The sequence below is a fragment of the Meleagris gallopavo genome, chromosome 13 (assembly GCF_000146605.3).
Source record: "Meleagris gallopavo isolate NT-WF06-2002-E0010 breed Aviagen turkey brand Nicholas breeding stock chromosome 13, Turkey_5.1, whole genome shotgun sequence".
Taxonomy (NCBI): domain Eukaryota; kingdom Metazoa; phylum Chordata; class Aves; order Galliformes; family Phasianidae; genus Meleagris; species Meleagris gallopavo.
The window spans coordinates 18,399,878-18,425,661 of NC_015023.2; the positions used below are offsets into that span (position 1 = coordinate 18,399,878).

Below are 25,784 nucleotides of genomic sequence, written 5' to 3' on the forward strand. Positions count from 1 at the left end.
TTTCCTAGATCAGTTTTTTTTTTTCCAATGTACAGGAGATGAGCACATGGTTGGAAAAATACAAAGTTGTGTTCTTCCCTTTTGCTGTAAACTTCCTGTGTGAGGTAAGCCAAGCACGAAGGAATGAAGCATTTGCACAAGTCTCCTTTGAACCTCAGCCAGATGTCGGGTATTTACAGGCTGAAGTGGGATCTTGGTTGTGTGCATTGCAGAGCACAGATGAGCTGCGTGCTGGCCCTGCAGTGCCTCCTGTGTTGGGGCTGAGCAGCCTTCAAGGCAAAGCCTATAAATGCTGTAGCCAAGTCAGTTTCCAGTCTGAATCCTTGTGCCATTGAAAAGGCTGCACTAAACAGGCAATCTTATGATATTAAGGAATGAGGTCAGGTTCAAATATGAGTCTTATTCCCACAGCTTGTCTCTCCATTTATTTCCTGTCTCTCCAGAGGAGCTGGCTATAACGTGGTGAGTTAATGTGCTGGAAGATAAATTCTGGCTCAGTATCTGTGCTCCACGACGCAGCCCTGTGCTGTACACCTGGTATCTTGGCATGAGCACAGTAGCAGCCCAGCACGTGGAAGAGCTTAGCAGATGGAGGTGGCTTCCCAACAGTGCCGTCTGTACAGAACAGTATGGGACATGACTTCTTTCTGGGTTTCACCAATGGGATTTCCGTCGAGCCGTGCAGTGTAGCCCAACGTGGGTGTTTCTCATTAGCTGTGCATGGCCAGAGTGCAGGTGTGCTGTGCCATGTGCAGGGCTCTTGTTTCATCTCAGCAGCGAGATGTTCTGATTCTGCTCAAACAACATGGATGTTGTTAAACTAGAAGCTGGCTGCCAGGTCTTTTCTGGTTTGAGACATAAACCTGCCTACTGCTGTGATTTTGAAGCACGCTCAGATTTTAGTCATGTCTTCTATTCAGAGCAAAGAATATTCTCCGAGATTTCTTGTGAATAATGCAAATAACTGCACTGAATTAAATAGACCTCATTATTCCAGTGGTCACTGAAAGATTGATACGCTGAGATACTCTTCAATCAGCTGTACTTTTGAGTATAGAGAATTATTTATTTATGAGACGAAGTCACTTTGTGATACTGAAGCAACTGGACAATGGAATGGGAAAACTGGGTGTTCGGGGACAGAAGTATGCTCTGTTCTTTGAAATCCATTTCCCATTTTTTGATCTTGACTCTGTAAGTGGTCTTGTAAGAGGGAAATGGTTTTAAACAACACAAGTTGACAGATATTTGTGAAAATAAAAATGAAGATATTAAGCAGGAAGGAAGCTTCGGTGGTGGTTCCTGACTATTGCAGTGGTTGCTGGAGTTGCCTTAGGAACACATACAAAGCCTCTGTATGGATATAGATCATACTGCAGGTGGTCACTCCTGAGAAGCTCTCCTTCCTTCAGTTTGAGCAACTGTTGTCATTCAGAGCTTTTTTCGCCCCCTCCTCTCTTGGCAGCATCTTACAGCTTTTGTACAGCTGTTATTTTTGGTTGCCACCATTTTGTTATGCTGTTTATTTCCCACTTTCCAAAGGGGATTCAAATATTAAATTACCATGTGTTGAAATATTTCTTAATAAGCTCCTTGCTATTTCCAATAACAACATTCTAAGGTTCTGGCTGGAGCATGGCAATGATTTTTTCATACTTAAATGACACTAAAATAAGTCCTAAATTTTGAGGACCAGAGATCCAGATGGGTCCCATCTCATGTTTGTTTCTATTTCCTCATTAGAAGTCCACCTATGCCTTTCTGTGGCTTTTTGCTCATCAGATAGTAATTATTTCATTTTATTTATTGGATTGCTTTGTATATATGAGTATTTTCAAGTTGAGTTTCCATTTTTTTTAAGCTGTTAGTTTACCATTTGACTGCTACTGTTACTGTAAGTATGTATAGACCTGTGGGCTATCGCTGCAGTTGCTGTTTGCTGCAGTGTATTCCTTCTAGTCCTGAGCATTAGGAACCTCCAGAATGGAGTTTCATTGCCAGTTCCTGACACTGGAGAGAAGTTCATGGCCAAAGCTCTGGTGATAAGCCTTGCTTCATCTGCATGTCCGTGTTGGGAGAAATGTCCCTTGTGAGGGGAGGATGCGCATCAGAGTCACAATCAGAATCACATCCTTCTGCTGCAGGGGAGACCCATCTGAAAAGGCTGTGCCTGTATGTCTGCAAACCTCGGGCTGACTTTTCCAGGGCAGTTTCTGTTGTAGAAAGGTCCAAGGCTGTGCCCATCTTGATGTGCTGGGTCACATGAAATACATGAATACAATGAATACGCTTCTGGCAGCGCTGAGGTTCTTGTGAAGAACTCGGATCTGCTCCAAATAATTCTGGTGGTGGTTTGGAATTCCCAGAGTCAGCGTGAAGTAATGCAGAAGGATGCCTGTGGGGTAATGCTGCTGTTTCAGGTGGTGGTGCAGTCACTGCATTTAAAGGCCATCTGGAGGACCCACCTCAGTGCCCCTCCAGCTGTGGGTAAGGGTTCCTTGAGACAGGGAGAGCCTTCTGTGTGCGTCATGGGAAACGACTTCAAGAAGTCTGTTCTTCAAGTGCTTGTGTTTCTTGTGGAGGTGCTACCAGTATTCTCCATCTAGTGGATGAAAACAACAAAACACCATGGCTACATCAAGTTCCGCGTGCTGCCTTTGCTAGCTGAGCAGTTCTTGCTTGGTTCTTGCTGGTTTTCAGCTGTACAGATTGTAGCACGTTTGTGCAAAGTGAATGGGGAACTCGTGTTTGATGTGCATGGCCACACTCAGTGCTGTGGCTCCTTGTGCTGGGGCTGGGTTGGTTCACACAGCTCTATTCCTGCCTGAGGTTGTTGTATGCTGTGTTAGGGCTGTGGCCAAAGGTGGGGGATTGGTTACCAAAAGACACCCAAGCAGAACAGTGTCCTTCTGATCCCTGGCTGAGCCAAAGATGTCCATATATGACACCAACTTTTAAAATAGTTCAACTGAAACACGTGTAATTTTACCATGAAATTCATGTAAAACACAATGCTTCTGCACCCCTCTTAAGGTGAGTTGAGAACAATAAGAGCTGAACAGAAGCTGGAAAAGATTAGAGGTTTTTTTTTAGTTTTAAATAGTGATGAGAAGGTGCAAAATATGATTATTTTTTTTCCTATTTTTAGTTTTGAAAGTAACTTTTGACTTGGTACATTGAGGGACTGCAGCTTTAGAGCATCAAACCCTATGTTCTATTGCACCACTGCTATTCTAGCTTCTTTGCATGCTTCAGTGTAATAACATAAGCAATAATGTGGCTTGTTGGGGAATTAGGAGTTGGTGTAGGAAGGCTCCATGCCAACTGCAATGACCTTAACTTAGGGAAAAGTCAGGCTTTGGTGTCATGAAATTGTTGCAAGACTAAAAAAGCATTGGTGTGTTCTGAACCTCCTAGTTCCATGAATAACTTCATGTATCCAATTAGGTGTTTCCCATCTCTCTGCACAGGGCTGGTCTTGGGGGTTGTTTCCATTAAGATGCAGCACACTGGTTGCTGTGCCAGGTCATAACCTGGGCATGTTGGTTGTTCTTCATGAGGATCTCGTGTGAAAAGCTGTGTTTTTTGCCTGGAGGGCCTCTTCCATGCTTCTACATAACTTGCACGAGGGCAGGTCTGCATGCTGGAGTCCCTCTGCCCCATAAGCTCATCTCACTTGTGAACCAATCTGTGCATGCAGAAGATTACTGCCCTTACAGCATATGCAGAATGCACTGTGCCATTCAGCTGCCTCTGTTGCATGCTGTAGCTCTTGGCAAGATAAAAATCGTTGTCCCTTTGTGATGGATGTTAGGCTACTAAAGATGGACTGGTTGGCTAGCAGGGGTTGTACTTAGAGGAACGCAACAAAAATGGTGTCTTTGAAAATTGCCCTCGATTGAAAGGATGAGTGAAATGAAGAGGAACAACACTTGGAAATGGATTGGCATTCCTCAGCTGGTAGTCAGTTTTGGCCATCTTGCAGAATGAATGATGGAAGTGTTTTATCCATGTTGTGGGCATGGTGGTGATGGACTGGATGGTCATAGTGGGCTTTTCCAACCTTAATGATTCCGTGCCTCTAACAGTGCTGAGAAGTGCCAGCAAGGGGAGTAATGATCTGCTCAAATAAGAGAAGTCCAAGTGCACACCGTGAGTGGAATAAAGCTTTGGAGAATGTCAGTGTTTTTTTTCAGAAATACAGTGTTTGCCCTCGCTAATTAACAGGAGAGAAGATTGATGTTCAGCACATGTTCTCCTATGTTAACAAGTCACTGGATGTGTTTGGTTGTATGCTTTGGAATGATGCCCTGTGATTTTGTAAAGCCATCAGATGTTTCAGTAAATAGGTTTGTTTACAAGCGAGTGCTCAGAGGAATTATTCTGCATTAATGTTTTAAAATGGATTAATGAAATTAAACTCATGCGCAGGTAAGGTAATTCAGAATTCAGCTGACCTGAATTTGATTTAGTTGCTTACAAATAATAATTTCCTTAATTAAACAAAGGCTACTTTAAATCTAGAGTATCAGGTGTATCAATGGGGGATGAGAGTGCTCACAGGGATGCAACGTCCCTGTGCCCTCCCCCCGCTAACGCTGGGCTGGCCCTATAGGGCCCAACCTGCATGCTGCTGGGGGGAAGCAAAGCAGGCACGTTTCCTTCCCTATTGAGGCTTATCCCAAGCTTTTTGCCTTTCTGTTTTTCTCTTCTCACTTCATATTTGCTTCAGGTAATGTTTCATCATCAGGTTCTTAGTGTGTGTGCTTAATTTAGGGTCAGTGGGGGCAAGACTTGCAGCCAGAAGGGGCAAGTGGGGAGAGCTGGGGACGTCTGGGCAATGTTAGAGGAAATACTTGGCTTCCAGAAATGGTGGTGAATACTTCACCAAGTAAAATACATAGAAAATGGATTGAGGAAATTGTTCTGAATTTGCAGGCTGAGGCTTTTCAAAGGTGGCAATTTAACTTTAATAGTATCAAATTCATCATTCGTTCATCCTTGATTCTGAAGTCAAGCGTTGGTCATAGCATTCTTTAGCCTGCTATGGAAGTTTTCAACTGTAAGTTGAAATGTGGAGTTGGGTAGAGTTATTCCCAGTTGTGGAAGCTGCTGTGGCTGCAGTACGCAGCGCAGCTCGCTCAGGCACTGCTTCCATCAGCACCCTTCTGCTGAGTGCACCGACAGCACAGCGATGTTTTGTTCCACCCACAGAGACTCCAAGAATGGGTTCTGTCCTGATGCTGGCCGACTGCCTAGCAGCAGTGTGGGATTCCTTGAAACTGTAATACAATGTGTTTAAATGGAAATAAATATTGATGTTACGAAGAAACATTGCTGTGTGTGTGTAATGGCTGTTGTCCCCATCAGGGCTTTGTAGCCGTGCTGTTATTTAAGGACGGGCAGAATCTTTCAGGACTTATTTTCTGATCTGAGGTTGAGTACTTTGGGCTGTGACCCAGGAGAGATGCAGAACAGAGGTCAGAAGCGTGAAATTACCCTGTGTTTGTGTTGCAGGCTGATTTAATTCATCTCAGTCATTTCATGATGAGTTTTGGAGAGCTAAGTATGTATTAGAACGGCTTGAAAGAAAGAGAAATGCTTTGGAATGATTTATGAGTCACTGATGTGTTTGTGGGCGCAGCTGGTTAGAATGCAGCACAAAGCATCAGCGAGATCCAACATCGTGTGAACGGCCGAAGTTCTCCAAGCTGGGTTTTGTTGTAGTCGGTCCATTTTTAGCACTTCAGCAGCGGATGCGTTCAACTCGAGGGCCGGGTTCTCAGTATTGCAGCGTGTGACATTATGGACAGTAACTCGAGCACAGCTGCTTTATGATGTTAGGACTGGCTGCAGGCCAGGGTTTCTCAGAAATGGCAAATCTCATTTGCCAAATGGCACCCACACTCTCGAGGACATTGCCAGCTTTCTCGGGCGCGCAGCCACGGCCGTGCGGTCCCAGCCCGTTTTTCACCACCATCAGAATTGTAAATGACTCAACGTTGGCAACACTGATATTTTGAGTAAACAATTCTGAGATGTGGGGAGTCCCAGTGTGGAGATGGGTGCTGACGTTGCCCCGGGCCCCAAATCCTTCCCCGGCTCCAATGCTGTCCCAGCGCCCCGTGCTCCACCTGCGTGCTTTATTGGCTTTCTTGTGTTCCCATGGAAGAGGGAAATCTTTATGCAGAGCTGGAGCTGGTTCAGGGTCAATGTTAAGGGATGAATTACCGTTTCCACTGGTAAACCTCAAGTTATTTCACTTGTGTTTCTGCTTCAGGTTGGGAAAGGGGGGAAAAAAAAAAAAGTTGACTGATCTCTTTGTGTTTTATGCCTGTCCTTTTAGGGCTGTGGGAAAGAACAGATACGACCAATTCCAGTGATTTTAATTCAGCTTTAGAGGCTGAAAGTTTCTCTTAAAACCCTAATAAATAACGTTGATGGAGAGCTCCAAGGGAACAGGGCTGAGAAATCAGGAAATATTCTGAAAATAGCTTCATTGGAATCAGACAGTAGAAAAAACAGATTCAATAGCCAAGAAAAAAATGGAACTTTTGTTTCAATCATAGAATCACAGAATGGCCTGGGTTGAAAAGGCCCACAGTGCTCATCCAGTTCCAACCCTCTGCTGTGTGCAGGTCGCCAACCAGCAGCCCAGGCTGCCCAGAGCCACATCCAGCCTGGCCTTGAATGCCTGCAGGGATGGGGCATCCACAGCCTCCTTGGGCAACCAAGTCGACTTGTAATTAGCAGCAAGAGAGCTCCCAGTCCTCACTGGATTTTGAGGCCTGTTACAGTCTGTACGGGGTAGGAGCTCGTGTGTGTATGGACCTGTGCAGATTCGTGTGCTATTGCAGCATCAAGGGTTGGGTCTGAGTGCTTCCAGAGCCAAGTAATAGTTTGCAAATTAAAACCCCGCAATTTACAGATAGATTTATATACTCTTACAAGCCTTTAAAGTAAAAGATGTCAACACATTGGAAAGAAGGCATTTTCTTTTGTGTTTTAAACCCGTGGGCCATCAAATCACTGATGCTAACCCATCTCTTTATCCATTAGGAATATGTAGAAAGACTCAGCAAGTAAGGCTTGCAGTGTGGTCCTGCTCCTACAGTAGGAAGGTTACTCATAGAGGTGATGCCCACAGTGCAGCTGCTGTCTCTTTGATAAGCTTCCAATTAGCATGGCAGTTTGTGCCATTGTATGAGCAGTTTTCTTTCATGGCCACTGAGAAAAAACGAGTGCTAAATTGTTGTATATGAGAGATCAATGCTCCTCTTGCTGCTGTTTTTCAGGATTGCATGTCTCGTAAAGCTGCTTGTTCGGGGGCCTGCAGTGGTGTTTGACTGGACATTGCAGCCTGGTTCTGAATGATGTCAGAACAGGATTTGGCAGATGTTGTTCAGATTGCTGTTGAAGACTTGACTCCAGACAACCCAGGTACAGTATTACCCACTGACAAGGTGGAAATCACTCCTGAACTTTTTCTTTTAGAAATCTGAAGTGCTTATTAAGATTACCAGCTGAATTTAAACAGCTTTCTTTATGCATCTTTAATAGCCTTTGGATCAGATTATTACTCACGTATAGGTGAGTAAGTGTTGGTAGAAATGAACAGTAACCACAGTTACAGAAAATATAGTCTCTTATCAAAAAACCTTCTTCTGATGCAGAAGGAAAAAGTTTGTTTAGAAATGTTTCCCAAGAGTTGGAGGAGCAGCTGAGAGCCACCTGCCCCAACCTGGCTGGGAACCTGCTGGGCAGGATTATCACCCACAGCACGGTCTGCATAGCCAACTACTTATTTGGGAAAGCCCGCAGCATTTTGTTAATGTATTTTGGGGAAAAACTATCTATTGCTACCCTGCGTAGAGTGGGGGAAATCCTGTGTTTGTTAGAACTTCATTAGCACTGCTTACGGTTTTGTAGAGTGTTGGGGTTTCAGAAGCCAGTGGATCTGTCGAAGCAGAACAGCTGATGTGGCAACTCTGCTTCCTCACGGTGAGTTCCTAATTAAAAAAGAAGAAATATCCAAGGTAACACCCAAGCTTTACACCCTCAGTGCAGCTGAAATTGTCTTAGATCTGGATAATAATTTCTTGAGAAGTAGTAAGCTGTTGTCATAGTTTAACACAAACAAGTTTGAAAAAAAAATTACAGTATGTTAACCAGACTCCTTTTATATTCTTTGATTTTTTTCCATTTAATGCATTTGTAACTCTTGTCTCTTGTAGTATGTGCTATGGCATATTTTTCTTTGCAGTTGTGTTGGCGAATCATGAAGTGACAGACGATGATGTAGAGCCTACTCTGAAACGCCAGCGCATAGAAATTAACTGCCAGGATCCCTCTATTAAGGTTACCATCATTTCTTTTCTATTCTTATTCAAACAACCAATTAAGTAAGCTTTCCTGGGGAAAACGAACCCATTATATGTAATTGTCTGTTTCTATGTAGGACTGGAATTATATCCTTCTTGCAGTGTACGTTGATTTCTCTGCAGAAGTTTTAATATCTAGAGAATTGGTAAATCTCTCGGTGTGAAATCAATAGCTAAAAGTTTATGTGCAAAATAAAATATAAGCAGAATTAATTCCAGTGACCCAGACATCATTTTGATGAAGTGAGTAAACTTGACCTAGAGGATAAACTTGATATAGTGTATTACAATACCCAGATATGGTTATATATATATATAGGTAATATGTATCTAAGATGAATATTTCATCATCGTTACAACATGCAGCTACTTACAGCGTGTTTAAAATTAGTTCTTCAGCTAACAGCATTCTCCTGAGAGTTAAACTGTATTTGGTTCAGGCTCAGCTAGCCCAGCCTTCTCTGTGCTCACAGGACTTGCCATGCTGACCTGGTGCCCGTCCTCCTCGTGGGCATCCCTGCCCACGGCAAGGGGTTGGAGCCGGGTGATCTTTGAGGTCCTTCCAACCCAAGCTGTTCTATGCTGCCCTTCCTGGTGTATTTTAGTCGTGATTTTGTCTTGGTGCTTAAGTGAATGAGTTGTACTTTGCTGCCGTGTTTGTTGAATGGTATGTGATTCGATAACGGGAATTCTGCCGTAGAAAGTGGAGCTCTGCATTTGGAGCAGCCGGATTGGCTGTGTGAGTTGTAGCTGTGGGCCACAAGATGGCGTGGTCGCTGTTTGCAGAGAAGCACGTGTACCGTTACCCTTCAGTAGCCTGTATTTCCCCGAGGGAAACCAAGTGGAGCATGCTTTCTTTTAAATCAAATTGCTTAGGAAAACAGATTTTACTTATTTGCTTTTCCTGACTTGCTGTTCAGGAGAAAACCGAAGTGAGCGGCGTTTATCATCTCTGAAGTGATTTGTGTTGAAATAATTTCCACTGTAATCATGTGAATTTATCTGTTTGGACAGGAAAAGAAATCTTAACTTTATCCAGAAGGATGCTTTCAGATGTTTATAATCCCTTTGTTTTTAAATACTTTGAATGAAAGGCACTGGCATGCTATTTTAAATTGTTTTGTGGTGTATGAAATCATACTAACAAAGTGCTTAGGTGCAAATGTATTTGGCTTGGTTGCTTTTGGCATTTAAATAAGGATCTGGGTGAGTCTGAGAATGCTAAAATGCTCCTGGATGTCATCAGTTTTGTCCGTGGCTGGTTTTAGTCACTAGGCACACTGCTAGTTACGTTAGAGTCATTTTCCAGTCACAGTTATCTGAGCTTTCCTATGTGTGTGTTGCTTGAAGATAAATGTGTAAGTTTTTAAAAGCAGTTTTTCTTGCTTTCTCCCCTTTCTAGTCATTCCTATGTTCCATTAATCAGACAATATGCCTGCGACTGGATAGCATTGAGGCAAAGTTGCTGGCTCTAGAGGCTACCTGTAAATCACTGGAAGAGAAGTTGGATCTTGTCATGAACAAACAGCACAGCCCCATCCAGGTCCCCATGGTGGCAGGTTCTCCTCTTGGCGCTACACAGACCTGCAATAAAGTACGATGGTAAGAAAATAACAGAAATAATGTTGTAAAAATAACCTAAATCCATTTCTCTGGCATCTCGATGGTTTTCCATCCATGCAGCTGTCAGGATCTCAGTGTGCTGCTCGTGACTGTAGAGTGAATTTCTCAAAGATAACTTCTGTACCCACGTCATGCTGTTACTTCTAGTTAGAGTAAGACTAATCCCACCACACTGATCCACGGACAGTTTGCAACTGTTTCCACATTTCATTTTGGCTTGAACAAGACATCATCCATCTCTGGAAAAGTCACATTGGCTGTTTTAGATGGCTTTGAAGATTTGCTTTTATTTATTTATCTGGTTGCTTTGAGTTAATGAGTTCATCATTCTGATTACTTCACATTTTTATCTGCCAGAAATACAATGGAGATTGTTTCATGTGCTTGTTTTCCGAAGAAAACAGTACAACAGTATCTGCATTTGTTTTGGAGTTAGAAATCTGAGATGGAGAATCTGTTGAATAATCGAATCCACCTTGATGAAGGGGCAGGTTTGACCTGGAGCACCTTTACGAGTTGCCTAATGTGGTTCCAAGTATCTTAAACATTGATGTGCCTATCATGTAACCATGGATATTTTTCCAGCCAGAGAAATGTGATGATCAAGAGACTTTTTGTGTAACAACTTTTCCATCACTGATAATTTTATTCCTAGGAAAAACCTCTAAGTAATTACTGTTTATTTTCTATTGTAACTGTGTAACATCCATCAACAACTTTCTCATAATACCACTGTAGTCAAAGTACACAAATGTAAATTGTCTTTTGTCAGTCAGATTTTCCACTTTCTGATCTTTTTCATCACCCATTCTGAACTTAATACTTGAAAAATACTTTGATAAGTTATGCTCAGTGCAGTGTTCTGAGGGCACAGCTTTAGAGCTCCACAGAAAACATTAATTCCTTTCTTTTTGTTGTGAGGGACTTCCTTAGAGATAAGCAGGCAAACACAAACCACCACATTAGCCTTTTTCTATTATGCCACTACTTGCTCACTGCTGTATTTTATTAACTTCTATTATTGATATTTTAATAATTGAGATACACTCCTTAACCTAAAATATCAAGCTCATAATCACGTTTTATTATGATATCTTGCAGTTCATGCCTTTATGAGACAGGGTGGAATATAAGCTTGTTACCATAAGAAATGAATGTTTCCTGCCAGGGTGACCACTCTAACAAAAGCGTAGTTACCCATGGCTTGTCAACCAGCTGCTCGTAGAGCTGACCAAATACAAGCACAGGTTCTTCATCTGCACTTGGAAATAAGGTGGTCAGGGTTTCAGAACTAAAAGAATGGAGGGCAAGGAGTGCTAGATCACACAGAGCTGTGTTGGACTTAAAGAAGAGTCGAGAACAGCAGCGTAACACCATGAGCTGGTCGTGGCATTGTCCTGGTGCTGGGAGCTGTGTCCAGCTCTGTGCAGCATTAACACAGTCCTGCTTTCCCCTCCACGAAGTGATTACGTCTCCTCCTCTGTCTGCAACGTTTCCTGCCAATGTGGCCATTAGAAATACCTAATTATTTTTCTTTATGAGGTACCACGCTGTTCGAAAATCCCGGTAGCTGCTGAAAGCTTCTTGGCTAGCAGAGCTGGTGCGGTGCCTGATGGCCGTCAGAGTGGCAGCCCCACATGATAAGTCTGAAATGCAGTGTGTGCCCAGCCCTGAGATTTATAAGTTGATGAACGTATGGTGTGACAGCACAGCTGAAATCTTCTACCCGTGTTTTAAAGGAAATCTTTCATCTGAAAGGTTTCAGTCCAGAAACAGAGTTATTTTGGTTAGCATCTTTCCATTAATCATTCCTCTGAGTGAGTAAGCCCAAGTATAAATGGTTCAGGTTGATTGCTTTAGATAACACAGGAATTTGTTTTGGTTTCACAGAACTCTCTCCCTCATTTGTTTTTCTGGATGTGTTCTGCCAATGTTACGTTGTGCAATTCTGCTGCGTTCTCAAGGATGTAATTTTTTTATTGCTGTTAAATTGAGGATAATGGTTTTTGAAATGTATTGATTTTGGAGAGGATTTACATTTAAAATTGGTATTTTCTTCGTAGTCGTAAAAACATTTCTGATGAAATATGGGAATTCATTTATAAGTAGGGTTCCTCTTCTTTTCAAATCTTTCCTTTGAACATTTGTCATAGTGAAGTTAAAATAGAGTTGGGGATGTACTGATCACCAAGGGTGGAGATAGAATTTCATGTATTTCTGCCTTTGGTGGGAGAGTTCAATGCAGCTGCAGAGTTTTGTGCAGTCAGTGTTGGTGTAAAGGCCTGGCGTGGTGTCTTTGAGCAAGACCTGCTCAGGGGATGGATGCTGACCAACTCAAGCTGCCTGTGGCTGCCATTCACTTCTGGTGGTTTGGTCAGCTGGTTCTAGGACACTGCACTTGTCTTTTTTGTTGGTGGTGATTTTTTTTCTTTGGTCTTAAGGTATAAATTTTTTTTTCTGTGCAAAAGAGAGGCTATGTATCAGATAGAGTGTAAAAACTTCTGTATTTTTGTAGGTACAGATCATTAATATGTTTGTGACCACTCAGATTAATGAAGGCATTGGTATAAAAACCAAATACCTGGAATTTTTCATATGTATTTCTATGAATTACGACTGCCTTAACCAACCTAATTTCATGTTATCAGGAGTGGAATGGCTTTTTCATTTTTGTTGCCTCTTTATCATAAGGATTGTTATTGATTTTAATGAAGTATCCAACAATACTAATCCAGGCTTTCAAAAAGAATTGTAATTTTTCAGTTCTTATCATTATGTAGTGGCTGCTGAGGCTCTGGGGAAAGTAGTTAACCTCTTTTCCATGTAGTCATAGAATGGCCCGGGTTGCAAAGGCCCACAGTGCTCATCCAGTCCCAACCCCCTGCTGTGTGCAGGTCGCCAACCAGCAGCCCAGGCTGCCCAGAGCCACATCCAGCCTGGCCTCGGATGCCTGCAGGGATGGGGCATCCACAGCCTCCTTGGGCAACCTGTTCCAGTGCCTCACCACTCTGTGAGTGAAAAGACATCATTCGTTAGGCAACTCTCTGAGTTTAATTTCTGGCTGTTTTTCTTTCCTTTTATGATTCGATGATAAAGTAGATCAGCATTGTAAACCTTTGGGGTAGTGAATATCTGGAACCAGAGGCAAGAGCTGACGGTTCCATCTGGAAAGTCTGAAGGTGTTTCATTTGCAGGTGGAATTTTTTCAGGTTGCCACAGTTTGAAACAAAGCAGATATTGAGGGGTATAGTGTCATGAAAGCCACGTGGCATAGGGTTTATTTTTCAAGTTACAGGTACATTATTCTGCCTGCTGTGAGCTTGATCTCACACAGTGAACTTATGCCTGGAAAAATATTTCTCCGGTTCCACATTCGGCCCTGAAGACAACTCAACTGCCCTTTGTGTTAGAAAATATGTAAAAGTAAGCCAGGTTCAAGGAGAGAAAAAAAAAAAAAGTAAAGTCTTGAAAAGACACTGCATTGTTTGGGGTGGTGACCAGAACGTATTTGGAGAATCTTTGGGAAATATTTGGAGTTGATCAGCTTTTCAGAAATTCTTGTCACTTTTTATAAGCAAACGCTGTGTGTTTATCCATTGGGATGCCTGATGGTGGGGCCTCTTTCCAACCGAGTGTTCAGTGCAGCCCTTGAAGTCTGGGAGTGGCTGAGAAAAGCACAGATGAGTGTCTGTGATGGTTTGGGACCGGACCCTGTGCTATCAATCAGCTAACCAACATTCCCCCTTATTTTCTGTTGTCAATCAGCGGTGTTGTGTGCAAACAAACTTGTTTTAAATTAGCAGTTGGAGTGTCATACCTGCAGCTTCAGCCAGTAGGAGTTCTGTTTGTAATTAATGGGGTTGTGTCATGAAGAACTGAGGGGGGCCGTGCTGCCCTCGCGTTGAACAGCTCTTTGTGCACCAGTCCAGCCCATGGGCGTTGTGCATGGGAAGGAAGATGGCAAACCTGTAGTGTTTCAGGTACACCCCCAATCAAGTGTTAATGAAATAATAATAGTAATTAGTTAATAAGCAAAATCAACAACAAAAAACCAAACCATTTTAGACAAAGCTGCAGTTTCACTCAAGGAGCCAGGTCTTTGTAGTTGTATCATTTGCCCCAAGATGCTGTTACTTTCTGTGCCTTTTTTTGGCTTCTGCTTTCAATTCTACCGCTCCTTTTCCTTAAATCCCTCACAGCAAAGACATAACAGAGGGGTGGGTTTCTTACACACCCATTTTTGGCTATGCAGGCATACACGCAGTCATTAGTTTTCAAGTGTGAGGTGTGAGCTCTGTGGTTTTCTTGAAGGAAGGAAATTAGCCACCTGCTCCTTGCAATGCCGGCAAGCGTTCAGCTGTGTTGTAGCCTGGAGGAATTGTTGTGGCTTGAAATACACAAATTAACAGATTACATCCCCAAATAACTTGCTGAGGTGTAGTAGGTGTGTTTGTCTGAAAATTAGTTTCTCTTACGCTTGCAGTTCAATGTCGGGAACTGAATTTAAGCCAAGACTGCAGTTCTCAAAGAGGCAGCAGCCCCCCGGTCCTGAGCTGCATAGCGTTGGCTTTTGGCTGTACTATGAACCAAGTTCTTAACGTCTGATTCCCTGAAAAACACTGTAACCCTTTCCAGAATCTCCCAGTCTGTCAGAAGAACTCGTCAGCCTCAACTTCTTTAGAGTGAATCTGCTCCTCGGTGGTCATCATTCCGACTGACATCTTTCGAATGCACTGACACGCACATTTCAGTTGTTGGTACATGCTGTAACTTCAGCAGACCTCTGTGATTCATTATACTTGGGACTGACACATCATTATATTAAAAATAGTTGAGGAACTCTCCCGACTCTGATTTCTATTGCAGTTTGCTGTATCCGGCAAGATCTACAGCAGCCGTGCTGCAAGCAGTCATAACTCTTGTTTTGGACGCTTGTGCTGGAGATTTAGATACTAAGAAATGAATCTTGTCCTGTAGGCTCTGTCTGTCTGGAGTTTTTGTTACGGACCTTCCACAAGTGCTCCAAATTCCATGCATCATTGATTTGTGTCCGTTTTGTATTTAATCCATCCGCCACTGGGAGTTAAAATTCACGTGGGACTGAGGAGAAGCGGTGCCTTGGATTGCTGAGGTTTGTGCAGCAGTGTTCTCGTTGGAATTTCACATTCCATTATTGTTGCATTAAGATATCGAGGAGCCAAACATGTAGGAATTTGTTGGTGGGATTTGATAAATTCAGGACCAATATATAACTTTCAGATAGCATTTAGGTTGAGAGCTGGAGGTCAGCTGTAGGATTAAAACAACAATTTAGTACTAACGTTTCATCTGGTTTTTGGAGTCGTGTATGGATGGAACTTAATCTATAGAACGTTTTGAGCTGACCAAGATTTGAACTGTGTTGATTCGTCTTCCCAGCCCATATGTTTTTAACTTATTGATTTCGGATGAAATATCCTTTGTAACAGCACAGTGTTTTGGATGATAGCTTAGCAAGCATGGCTGATAACTTTTGCCTGAGAAATAGATGCAAAATAAATGGATTTAAAAAAAAAAAAAGTAGCTGTTGAAACATGCTTGAAAAAAAAAATCTAAAGATATAATTTTGAATTCTTAAAAGAAATAGAGCGGTTGCAAAGATTTTCAGCAATATACACATACAGTCAAGTCTGAAGTACTAAACTTTCTTCCTGTCTCAGTCATGCAGAGGCAATGCAGGTCTTAATATTTAATCTACTGTGCTGTGGTGCCATAAGCTTCCTTTTGCTGATCTTTGTATGTGATCAACCCAGAGCCTTTTAAATTGAGAGGTGTGAAACATGAAATAATTTGTACTTCTTGTTTTGAACCACGTGTGAATGGATACTTGTTCCCTCTTAGCTAACGTACAGCAACTTTGTTCTGCATCTCACTTGAGTGAATCTGAAATTTGCAGCACAAGAAGATGAATGCAGTTGGATGAAGTCCTGCAATATGTCAGTGTTCTCAGCTGCAAGCTAAGGAATGAGTGCTGAGCAGACACAGAACTTGTGTCTTGTGCTGGGACATTTTAGGGATAGACATCCTTCAGTTGTAAGGGTGTCTGCTAACGAAAAAGGGAGGCGTAGGTGGGGATCAGAAAAGCTTTGAGTTCCGTGTCTGGATTAGGGGGAACATTTACTAGTGCAATTAGTGTATTAAAAAAGCCATTTAGAGCCAGTTATAGAAGCACTAAAATGTAGGTTGACCTATGCTTTTGCCAAATCCCATAAGGTGATATTACATGAGTTATGGGGAAAGCAGAACTTTTAGCACAGCCAGCTATTGCATTTAAGAAATAAGGGTGGAGAGTACACCAACAGAAATCTGGTTCAGAGCAAACCCGTTTGTATGGGTCGTGCTTCTCCTTTTTCCAAAGAAACATTTGAAAAGAATTCTTGCTTTTAATACAAGGGAGCGACCACTGTAAAATGAGTGAAAATGATTATTAAGATTTAATTTCAGTGCAGTTCTGGAATTTCAGTGTATTTGAAGCAGTACAGCGGCTCTTGGAAGCACCCATTGCATGCTGTGCGTTTAAGAAGTCATCTATCCAACCCAATGAACAGAAGGGGGCAGAAAAGTCTTATGTATTGCTTTGTGCTCCAGGTTTGAGAATGTGTTTTTCATGTCGGTGTCTGGAGATGCTTAGAGTTGAAAAATTCAGCGTTAGGAGCACTCTCCATTGAAAGTACTGCTGAAATTTGGAGTGTTTTGTTCCAAGGATACACTGAAAAGAAGGACAGCACCTCATCAGGCACTGATTGCTGGCGGTAAATTTTCTTCTTATGGAAAGGGCAGATGTTTCATGTCCACGTTGTGACTGAAAGTAACTTACATACCTGTTCACACCAGATTAAGGCACCAGTAGTACTGGTTTTAAAGGCTGCAAAGCCCACTGGTCTTAGCTATGTATGGAAAAACAGTACGTTAGCAGAGAGAGAAACTGTGGTGGTTTTTTGAGAGCGCTGGTTTTGCTTTGCACGAGGTGGGAAGGAGCTGGAGGCAGAGGGATGAGAAGCCGTACATCCAGCGAGGGATCAGCAAGGCTGGTGAGACAGCACTGAGCCAGGCTTCCATCTGCCTCCCTTGGCAGCAGCTGTTATTTAACTGATACGTTTCCAAACGTCAGGAGCCCACTTTGGAATCCAAATGTCTTTCCAAACGGAATTTTTTCCCCTTCTGTGGAACTGTACGTTTTTGCATATCTTCAGCTCGATCTCTTTGTTCCATATTAAAGGGTGGGGTATGAGAGAGGAAATCTGCTCCCAGTTTCTTTCAAAATGATATTATTTGTAAAAAATACAGACATATGAAAGCTTCAGTACCAGCTCTCAGAGTGGCAGCATTGTCAGGCTAATGGCTAATTATGAGAAGCAAGAAAAACAGGAATAGACATTGAAAATCACTTCTGCACCACTGCTGTGTGCTTTGGTTCTGCCGACAGAAACCTGGTGCTGCGGTCGTGATGCTGAAGGCTGAGATTGTCCATCGAGTTGTGCTGATTCTGAGGCAGAGATTAGAAATCGTAGGGAAGTTTGGAAAATGATTTTCATTGCAGGCAACTGTGTTGTAATGGGGCACGTTTTCCCCACTCTGAGTTTTCCTTCCTGGCCCTTTTGCCCACGTCTCCCCACTGATACTCCTGTGCTCAGCTGTGGTTGTGCTGCAGGTGGTTTCTATAACATGTGTGGATGAGGTCTTTTTTTTCTTCTTTTTTCCTCTGGGCTTTTTTGCCTTTAGAAATAGAGCCGTTTCTTATTTGGGTTATAAGATACGCATTTTATATTAGTCCTCATTTCATTTCCAGTACTTTGCACGTTTGAAATTGAGGGGAAAAAAAAAAAGTGCTTTTTGTTCCCTACTTGGAGAGCTGTCATCCCAGACTGGGAGTGTGTTTGCTAAGGAAAAAATCACATTTTACTGCATTATTTAGCCACAACAATCTTCTCGTGAGTCTGCTCTGCTCTTCTGCACGCCTGTTACCAACCACGATAAATGAGTGATGTACCTTTGTGTTATCTCCTGGCTGTTATGTTTTTGGGTACATTTATCTGTAGAAAGGCTTGTGCTAGCCTGCTGACCTGTTTTTCTGGTCTTTATTCAGAAGTAGAAGACTAATGCTATTTCTGGTTATGTGCTCTTCGCTGCTGATTGCAAGCTGACCCAGCTGTACTGTTTTATTGCTTCCTTTCTGTGTCTCTTAGTCTAAAGCTCCTTCAAAGACCGTTTCCCTGTGCGTTTAATTTCTACGGAGTTTCAGCTGTGTTCACAATAAGAGAATTTGTTTTTTCAAGTGAGAGTTACTTTTACACACATACAGGTATTGTGAAATCCACGCAGCGCTGAGCTGGGGAGCGGTGGTTCTGCGGATCCCTTGTAGCAGTTTGTGGCTTGTGGTTAGATGGAGAACCCCTGCAAAAGGACGTTAGCATTTGTGAGTGATGACAGTTGGTCATACAAACGTGTTTGGCATTTCTCAGAGCAGGATAATCCACAACAGGTTGTTCTAAAAGGTTGTTAAGTCGGTTGATAAAACTGGTCTGAAAGCAGTAATTCATCTCTTCCTGATTGTCAGCCATCTGAAAGGCAGATTCTGTAGGTAAGGCTGAGCACCACAAACTCTGCGTAGATATCTGCTGTAACTTGGAGCATGTCTGGAGTTTACAGTGAGTTTCCAGCTCAAGTATTTTAAATCTTAAAACACGAAGTATGTCTTAATAAATGCTGCTTTTCTTTATCTTTATTATAAATTAATTACAGCTTTCTCAGTGGTCAGATTCATGAATCTCTCTCCCGTGATGGTGGCTGTACTTTGGCTTGTCTTCGTATGAGACCTAATCGTTAATGCTATCTTTATAATGTCTGTTGTATGGGATATTCCAGATGCATAGAATTCAAAGATAATTTTGGGTAACTGAACTGTTACTGAAAATGATGGATAGCACTGCTGCTTTTCTGGCAGTTGCCTATGGCGAGACGACTGCAGAGTTTAAGGACATTAAAACTTTAACTGTTCAAGTGCCTGGCTTGCATGCTCTGTCCTATAGCAGGTGTTTTACTGCTCTGCTTGGTGAACAATATTCACTTGCCATTCATTTAGCTGGTGGCAAGTTTGCTCTCTTCTGAAACATGAGGAGCTGCATTCGTTTATGTGCAAAGGAGGCTCAGAAATGGCCTGAAGAGAGGACTGTCTTCTTTCTTGAAGTGCTTGAACACTGCTGTAAAGATTCCATAACTATTTGTAGTAGTATGTCCAGAGGCACTGCAGAAGGTTAGTTCTGTTAGTTCCTTCTGTTTTGCTCTGCTAAATGAAAGCTTAATCTGGGAGGAAGAGAGCGGGCAGTGTCACGGTGGCTAAGTTCCTTTATGGCATTGATGATGTTCTGTGTGATTGACAGGTTATTGGCAAGAAAAAAGGTGACAGAGTGAAGAGTAAATGATCCTATCTGACTTTCTCATTTTCCAGACTGAGAATTACCATTGGCAGCATTTTTCTTATGCAAAAGATAAAGGTCTTGTGCATTTAAAAATAATAATAAAAAGCCAGAGGCTGAATGTACACACTTGAAAATCATTATCTGGCATATTTATTCTTTTAAAAATGTTTTCTGCTGTAATTTAGCAAATTATTTAGTGACATTAAGAAACATTATCCCCAAATATAAATCCATCTACAAGCATCGTGATGTTAGAATTTTTTTTTTTTTTTAATACTAAATTGTGTCCAAGAACAGACGAATCGCAGAAGCAGTCTCTCCAAGTTCTAATGCTTATGGGGAAAGGAATATGTGAACATAAATGGAAACTACTGAAGCCCATGCAACAATGCTGGGTTTCCAAAGCACTCCCTCTGACCCCTTTTAATACTTTCTTTCCATCATTTTCGTGAGTATGGTACTGGCAGCACTCATAGAAAGAATTGCTTCATTTGGGATCTGGTAGCTGCCCTCCCTCTTCTTTATGATTTTCGTTTAGTGCATAAAATAATTGTAATGATAAAAGTAATCCTTACAGTAGACTCATCTACAGGATAAGATTTACAGTCTGAAAAAAAGAAAACGAAGAAGAAAACAGAATAATTCACTGTGTGGGCCAGTAGGCTGTAATAGGATTTAAGTTTCCTCTGTTGGATTTTTTAAGGCTGCCCCTTCTGTTTTGACTACATAAACTCCTTGTTTAAAGTTGTATAGGTTCAGCAAATTTCTTGTTGCTGCCTCCCTAAAATAAACAAAACTGAGAACAGACAATAGAACATCTCACAGGGAATTTACTGGGGAACGCATTCCCATATCTGCAGGGAATCCTGTGCCTGTCTGTTTCGCCTGTGTACAAACTGAGACTGAAATCCTGTTGGCAAGCATCGGGCCTCCCTTTTTGTATTGGTCCCAACTGTTATTTTGTTCTCCTTCCAGATAATTAGCTGCTCAGGTTTCACAGCATCAGCTCTCAGAACTTTCTGCCTTGTGATGCTTCGTTGTCAGGTCTGGTCAGCAGCTTCGGAGCGCTCTGGTGTGCAGAGCATGGACTGGAATGATAGCTTCTGGGTTAACCTTCATGATGGTTTGAACAGAAAGGCCTCCTCCTCCTCCTCCTCCTTAGGTCATCTGCTTTTGGAAGCATCGTTCTTCAGGAATTAAGCATTACACGTTTAAAAAAAATATATATTAATCTTTCTCCTTTAGGATCAAAGTAGAACGGAATGGGTTGTACCAGAGCCTGTGTGTGTTAAATACAGAGCCCTGAAAGAGATCTTTTATCCGCCGCCTCGTGATTCCTGGAAATGGACAAGAAGCTTCATTCAGTTATTTTGAAACCAGATGTAGAGTTCCCACTCAGGTTAATCGCTGAGAAAGATCCATCAGTGATTGTTGTGTGCTGTGCTGTGCGGCCCCAAACAGATGCTCTTCTCCACCGTAGTGCTTTGTGTGACTCAGTTTCCCCTCCAACCTGATTCTCTGAATCCTTACCACTTGGTAACAGCTCATTTCCAAGAGCAGAGCAACTGATGGACAAGTTGGCTGTTGCTGTGACTGGTTACTAAGATTTTCCTTGTGTCTGTGGTGTCTGGTTTTGCCTTTGTGCTGTATAGCCAGGAAAAGAAGTGTCAGTAAAATGGTATGTTTAGTTAGTGGCTCCTCCCAAACAACCGTATGGTGGATTTTTCCTCTCAATAACTTAACCTCTCTTAGTTAATAGGATAATGCCTAGAGAGGACCTGGTGCTTGTTGTAGGCGTAAATTTGGAGGGAAGAAAGAATTGTGGATTTAATCTGTGAACTCGAACGTATATCAGTGTATTGAGGAGAGGGGTAAATCTGTGCTGATGGTTTATAGTAAAGTGGCTTTAAAAATGAATGTTCTCTTCAAAAAAAAAACACACACAAAAAAAACCCCTCAAACCAAAATTCCTTATTTTTAGTGCTAGGACTTATTTTTTTTTTAAATCAGAGCTCAATATGAGCCAAAGCTTAGGGAGTTGATAAATGGAACTTTATTGAATTTATCTCTACAGATGCAATTAATTATTCAGTGTTCATTTAAAAACGAGCTTTGGTGAGTGAAATTTTAAAAGGTACTCGCAAATGTTTGGGGGAAAGATGGTGTTAATAACATCCAAGAGGAAGTATAAAATTTGTGACCGTTTAAGCTGGGCTGTAAAAACTTCATCCATTTGGACAACTTGGGAGATGAAACAAGAACACGTGGCTGCTGGGCTGGGGCAGCTGCCAATCCTATGCCTGTTTGATCAAGTAGTTGGTGGGTGTTTGGCCTTAAAACTGGGGGAAATACAAGTTGCCTTTTTATTTAAGTAGGGCAATGTGGTGTCTGGTAACGTGCATAGTTTCTCTTAATGAGAGATCATGTTGAAAAAGTGACTGTGAAAGCATCGTAAGCCTTTCTGCTCCAGATTGCAACTAAAATAAACCAAAAATCCCAACCCGTTTATTGCTTAATAGAACTTGAACTTCGCATGGACATGAGGAGCCATAGCACACTCTGTACTTGTCCATGATTAGACAAACATCTTCCAGAGCTTCACGAGCTCTGCGGTCCAACAGATCATTGGCAGTCCTCAAGGAATCCCATTTGTTACTAGCAACAATTCCAATTGCTGGAATGGGGGAGCGGGGCATTAGGCCCTGGGATTTTTGTCTCCAAAAAAACCCCATATCAGCCACTTCAGCGGAGCCAAAGTTGAGATCCATTTATTGTTCGCTCTTAGGACAGTTTTTTTTATCTTTTCATTAGATCTTAGCGATGGATATTGTAGCACTTAAAGTCTTAGGAGCACGCATGAATATTCATGCAAGCGGGCGCTGTTACAGCTGAAATAAACAGAGTTGCTGTCATCACGTTTGTTTAATTTGTTTGTCTTTCATATTTCTTTTCAACAATTAGCCAAGGAATACAGTTAGGAAAAATAAATGGCCATCAATTAAGCTTGAGATGTTGGACAAGTAAAAACAATAGCAGACTGTTTACTGTGTGGAGCAAAGAGAAGGAAGAGAGCCTTCGCTGTCGCTAAAACACAAACATCTCTTCGGAGTTCTCTCTTCCCTTCAGTTCACCATGACCACAAGCAGCTCCAACATCAAAACGATGCCTTGCTCAGCAGATAGAGCAAGGAATAATAGTGTGGGAGTGATGATGGTAATCTCAGAAACAAAAGTAAATAGTAAACTGCGTGTCGAAGACATTTACTTACTACGTATTTATTTCTGTATTGTATTGCAGACTTAGTGTTGTTTTTTAATGAGAGAGTTTCTCACTGCTGGTTTCTCCTTGCTGCTAACTGCTTTTCTGTTGTTTTAGATTTAATACAAGAAACAGCTCAGTCTTGTTGTTATTTAATGTTCTATTCTGATGCCCTCGGTGCTGCTCTCACCTCTGCGCTCTCAGAGTCCCTGACCCTGGCCACCAATATGTACTTTTAAACTAAGTTCCATATGTGATTCTGCTGTCAATATTTTCACATTCTTTTTCTGGGGATTGTCCTACCAGCAAAGCTGCTTTACCACGTGAGTTGGCTGTAGGAGCTCTGAAAATGCTCACTTCCAGGCTTCTCAAAACAAGAATTCGGTGACTCTCTGGAGCTGTGGTTTGCAGACTTCCTTCTGTGTGTCTTGAGTTGATGGATTCTTTATCACTTTTCCAGGGGTTGTGGACTTTTATATAACTCCATTGAAGCTGTCTGTCCTCTGAAAGAGTTATGAGTGCTTAAAGTGATACAGATGTCAAGTGCAATGGATTACCAGCTTTGGCATTTGATACATAACCGTGATGAGGGGGGAAAAACAGGGACTGCCTCTAAGCCTTGTTCTTTAAGTAGGCTATTTGAACAACGAGATTGTGTTAATGTATTATTTTAAAGGTTTTCTCCTTTACATTCCCTTTTCCTCTCTGACTTTTGTCTTGTAGTGTTGTTCCCCAGACCACAGTAATACTGAACAACGACCGGCAGAATTCAATTGTAGCCAAGATGGTTGGACAGGAAGAGCCACTGAGCAGAGCAGCAGATTCTCTGGAAAATATCCTTAGCAAGTTAGTAGCAGTTCTGGGAATCCTCCCCTTTCACTCCCTCCTTTGACAGATCAGCAGCGGTCTGCAGCAATTCCCAGTGAAAGTGAGGAATGTTTTAGGTGTGGGGGGGGGAAGGTAAATGTAAGTGCTAAATGAATGCATCAGTCCTGCCTGGAGAAAGCCTACGTTTGAAGGTACAGAGCACTGCTTTGCTGCTGGTGTGCAGAGGACATCTTAGAAGATCTGGGATGAGCTCAGTGTTTCGTTGAGAGATGACAATTGAAAGAGTTCCCATAGCTACGTATTTTTTTACATGGATAGATAATTGCTTGGGAATGTGCCAGTATCCTGTATTTAATCAACTGAATAAAGAATACACAGCAGCCCAGCAAGGCTGTTAAACTTTGTACTATCGAGAGCATAGTTAAAATTAAGTGGAGTTGGAGATTGTGGATAGAAAATGTTCTTAATACGTTTGTATAAACTATTGTACTGAAACCTTATGTTTATTCTGCTGTTTTCCTACCATTTTATTTTGCTGGATAGCTGTTAGTTATAAACATCAGATTGTTAGAGCAGTTTTCAGTTAGTGTTTTTAATTCCTTATCGTGATGTTTCTCCTGATCAAGGATTGTGTTTCCCCAAAGTTACATTCTTCTCTTTTCCATAGTGCTGTTCCTGGACGTAGGCAGAACACCATAGTGGTGAAGGTTCCAGGGCACGACGACAGTCACAACGAAGATGGAGAGAGTGGCTCTGAGACCAGTGACTCAGTTTCCAACAGTGGACAATTAGGAAGCCAAAGTATTGGGAACAATGTCACCCTTATTACGCTGAACTCTGAAGGTATGCTGGTCTAAGACTACATGAGAAAAGTAAATGGGAGGGTGGAATGAACTCAAATTCAGCTGGAAGCTTCTGTACAGCAAGCATCAGATAGGAATGAATAATAAGCTGAGTGAATATATAATACATACAAAACCTCTATATACCTCTATATACCTCTATATACCTCTATATACCTCTATATACCTCTATATACCTCTATATACCTCTATATACCTCTATATACCTCTATATACCTCTATATACCTCTATATACCTCTATATACCTCTATATACCAAATCTATACTAGCTTTACAGACAGAGCAGCTAATTAGAATTGCCTGTAGAATTTAAAATGTATGCCCCTCCCCTGTAGCAGTGCATCTTTCAGGATTTTCTATCACTGGGTTGTTTCAGGAAAGCAAATGCCATCTCTGGGAAATAGAATCTACTGGTCCATCTCAACTTCTATCAACCCACTCCTTTAGTTCTCACAAATGAAAAGTATTTATTTTAGCAACTCTAGCAATTTTGTAAGTAAATTCATATGAAAGACACTATTAGCAGAATAGTGGATAGTGTCGGATTCTTCTGAAACAGATTTTTTTAGATACATCACATTTAATGAAGTCCAAGAATTTTAGATTAGCCTTATAAAGGTGCTCTATTTTACACGATTGGAAATATTAAAACATGGAATGTTAGTTGGCAGTTTTAGTCACAAACAAGATGGGATAAAGGGCAATGAGTTTTAGATGATCAATTCTGTTATTTGTTGAACTTGAAAAGTTGATCTACTAAAAGTCTCATGCACCAAAGATTGTTTCTAAAAATACTGAAGCATTTGAACCTGAGATTCTTGAATTTTTCTGGATACCCATGCCGTGTTTCATAAAGATTCTTGGAGATCTGTCCTATGTGTAAGTTGTGTTAATGAGCTCCTCCTGAGGAACACTTCGTACTGGTCAATGGAGAATAAAAGGGCACTTAGCTATCTCAGGAATCCCTCTCAAAAAAACGTTCAGATTGCAAATAGTGCTGTAATTTCCATATGAAAATGCAAGTAGGAATGGGCTAGAAAATGAGTTTTAAATCTACATAAAGTAATTGTACTAGTTGTATAAGTTCCTTGTTGAACTCTTTCCTGTTTAACTTCATTCCTTTTTGGCTTCCACGTGAGGAAATTTATTCTGTGCTCTCTGGAATCAGATGAATTTAGCATAAGATTTCTGCTTCCTTGGATTAGGGAATATCTGGAAGTCTTCTGTGCTCAAGTTTTGATCAATGTCTGATGACAAGGAAATCCTAAAATGTCCAGTTTTACAAGCTGTGTTCTAGTTAACTATTTCTTCCAGATTGGTGAAACCAGTGGGAGGAAGGTCTGAGTCTTGTTAGTCAACTGAAAGCAGCAAG

At 41.7% G+C, this 25,784-nt stretch overlaps 1 protein-coding gene across 2 annotated transcripts; it reads left to right on the plus strand.

Annotated features, from left to right (window-relative positions):
- Positions 1 to 7,279: 7,279 nt before the first annotated feature.
- On the plus strand, positions 7,280 to 24,420 carry LOC104913071 (protein BANP-like). 2 transcript variants are annotated; one of them, XM_010718199.3, is made up of 6 exons: positions 7,280 to 7,440; positions 7,930 to 8,001; positions 8,264 to 8,358; positions 9,784 to 9,983; positions 23,444 to 23,566; positions 24,216 to 24,420. In XM_010718199.3, the coding sequence occupies exons 1-6, from the start codon at positions 7,371 to 7,373 to the stop codon at positions 24,403 to 24,405; spliced, it is 750 nt and encodes a 249-aa protein (XP_010716501.1). In that variant the 5' UTR covers positions 7,280 to 7,370; the 3' UTR covers positions 24,406 to 24,420. The 2 variants fall into 2 exon arrangements, with proteins under 2 accessions (XP_010716501.1, XP_010716502.1); XM_010718200.3 differs by lacking the exon at positions 7,930 to 8,001 and having other exon boundaries at positions 7,281 to 7,440.
- The last annotated feature ends 1,364 nt before the right edge of the window (positions 24,421 to 25,784 follow it).

Bases quoted from the DNA above. Each gene is read 5' to 3' on its own strand.
- LOC104913071 (XM_010718199.3), top strand. From the start codon at position 7,371: ATGATGTCAGAACAGGATTTGGCAGATGTTGTTCAGATTGCTGTTGAA. The intron at 7,441-7,929 runs GTACAGTATTAC...ACGGTTTTGTAG, and splicing joins CTTGACTCCAGACAACCCAG to AGTGTTGGGGTTTCAGAAGC. The intron at 8,359-9,783 runs GTTACCATCATT...TCCCCTTTCTAG, and splicing joins GCCAGGATCCCTCTATTAAG to TCATTCCTATGTTCCATTAA.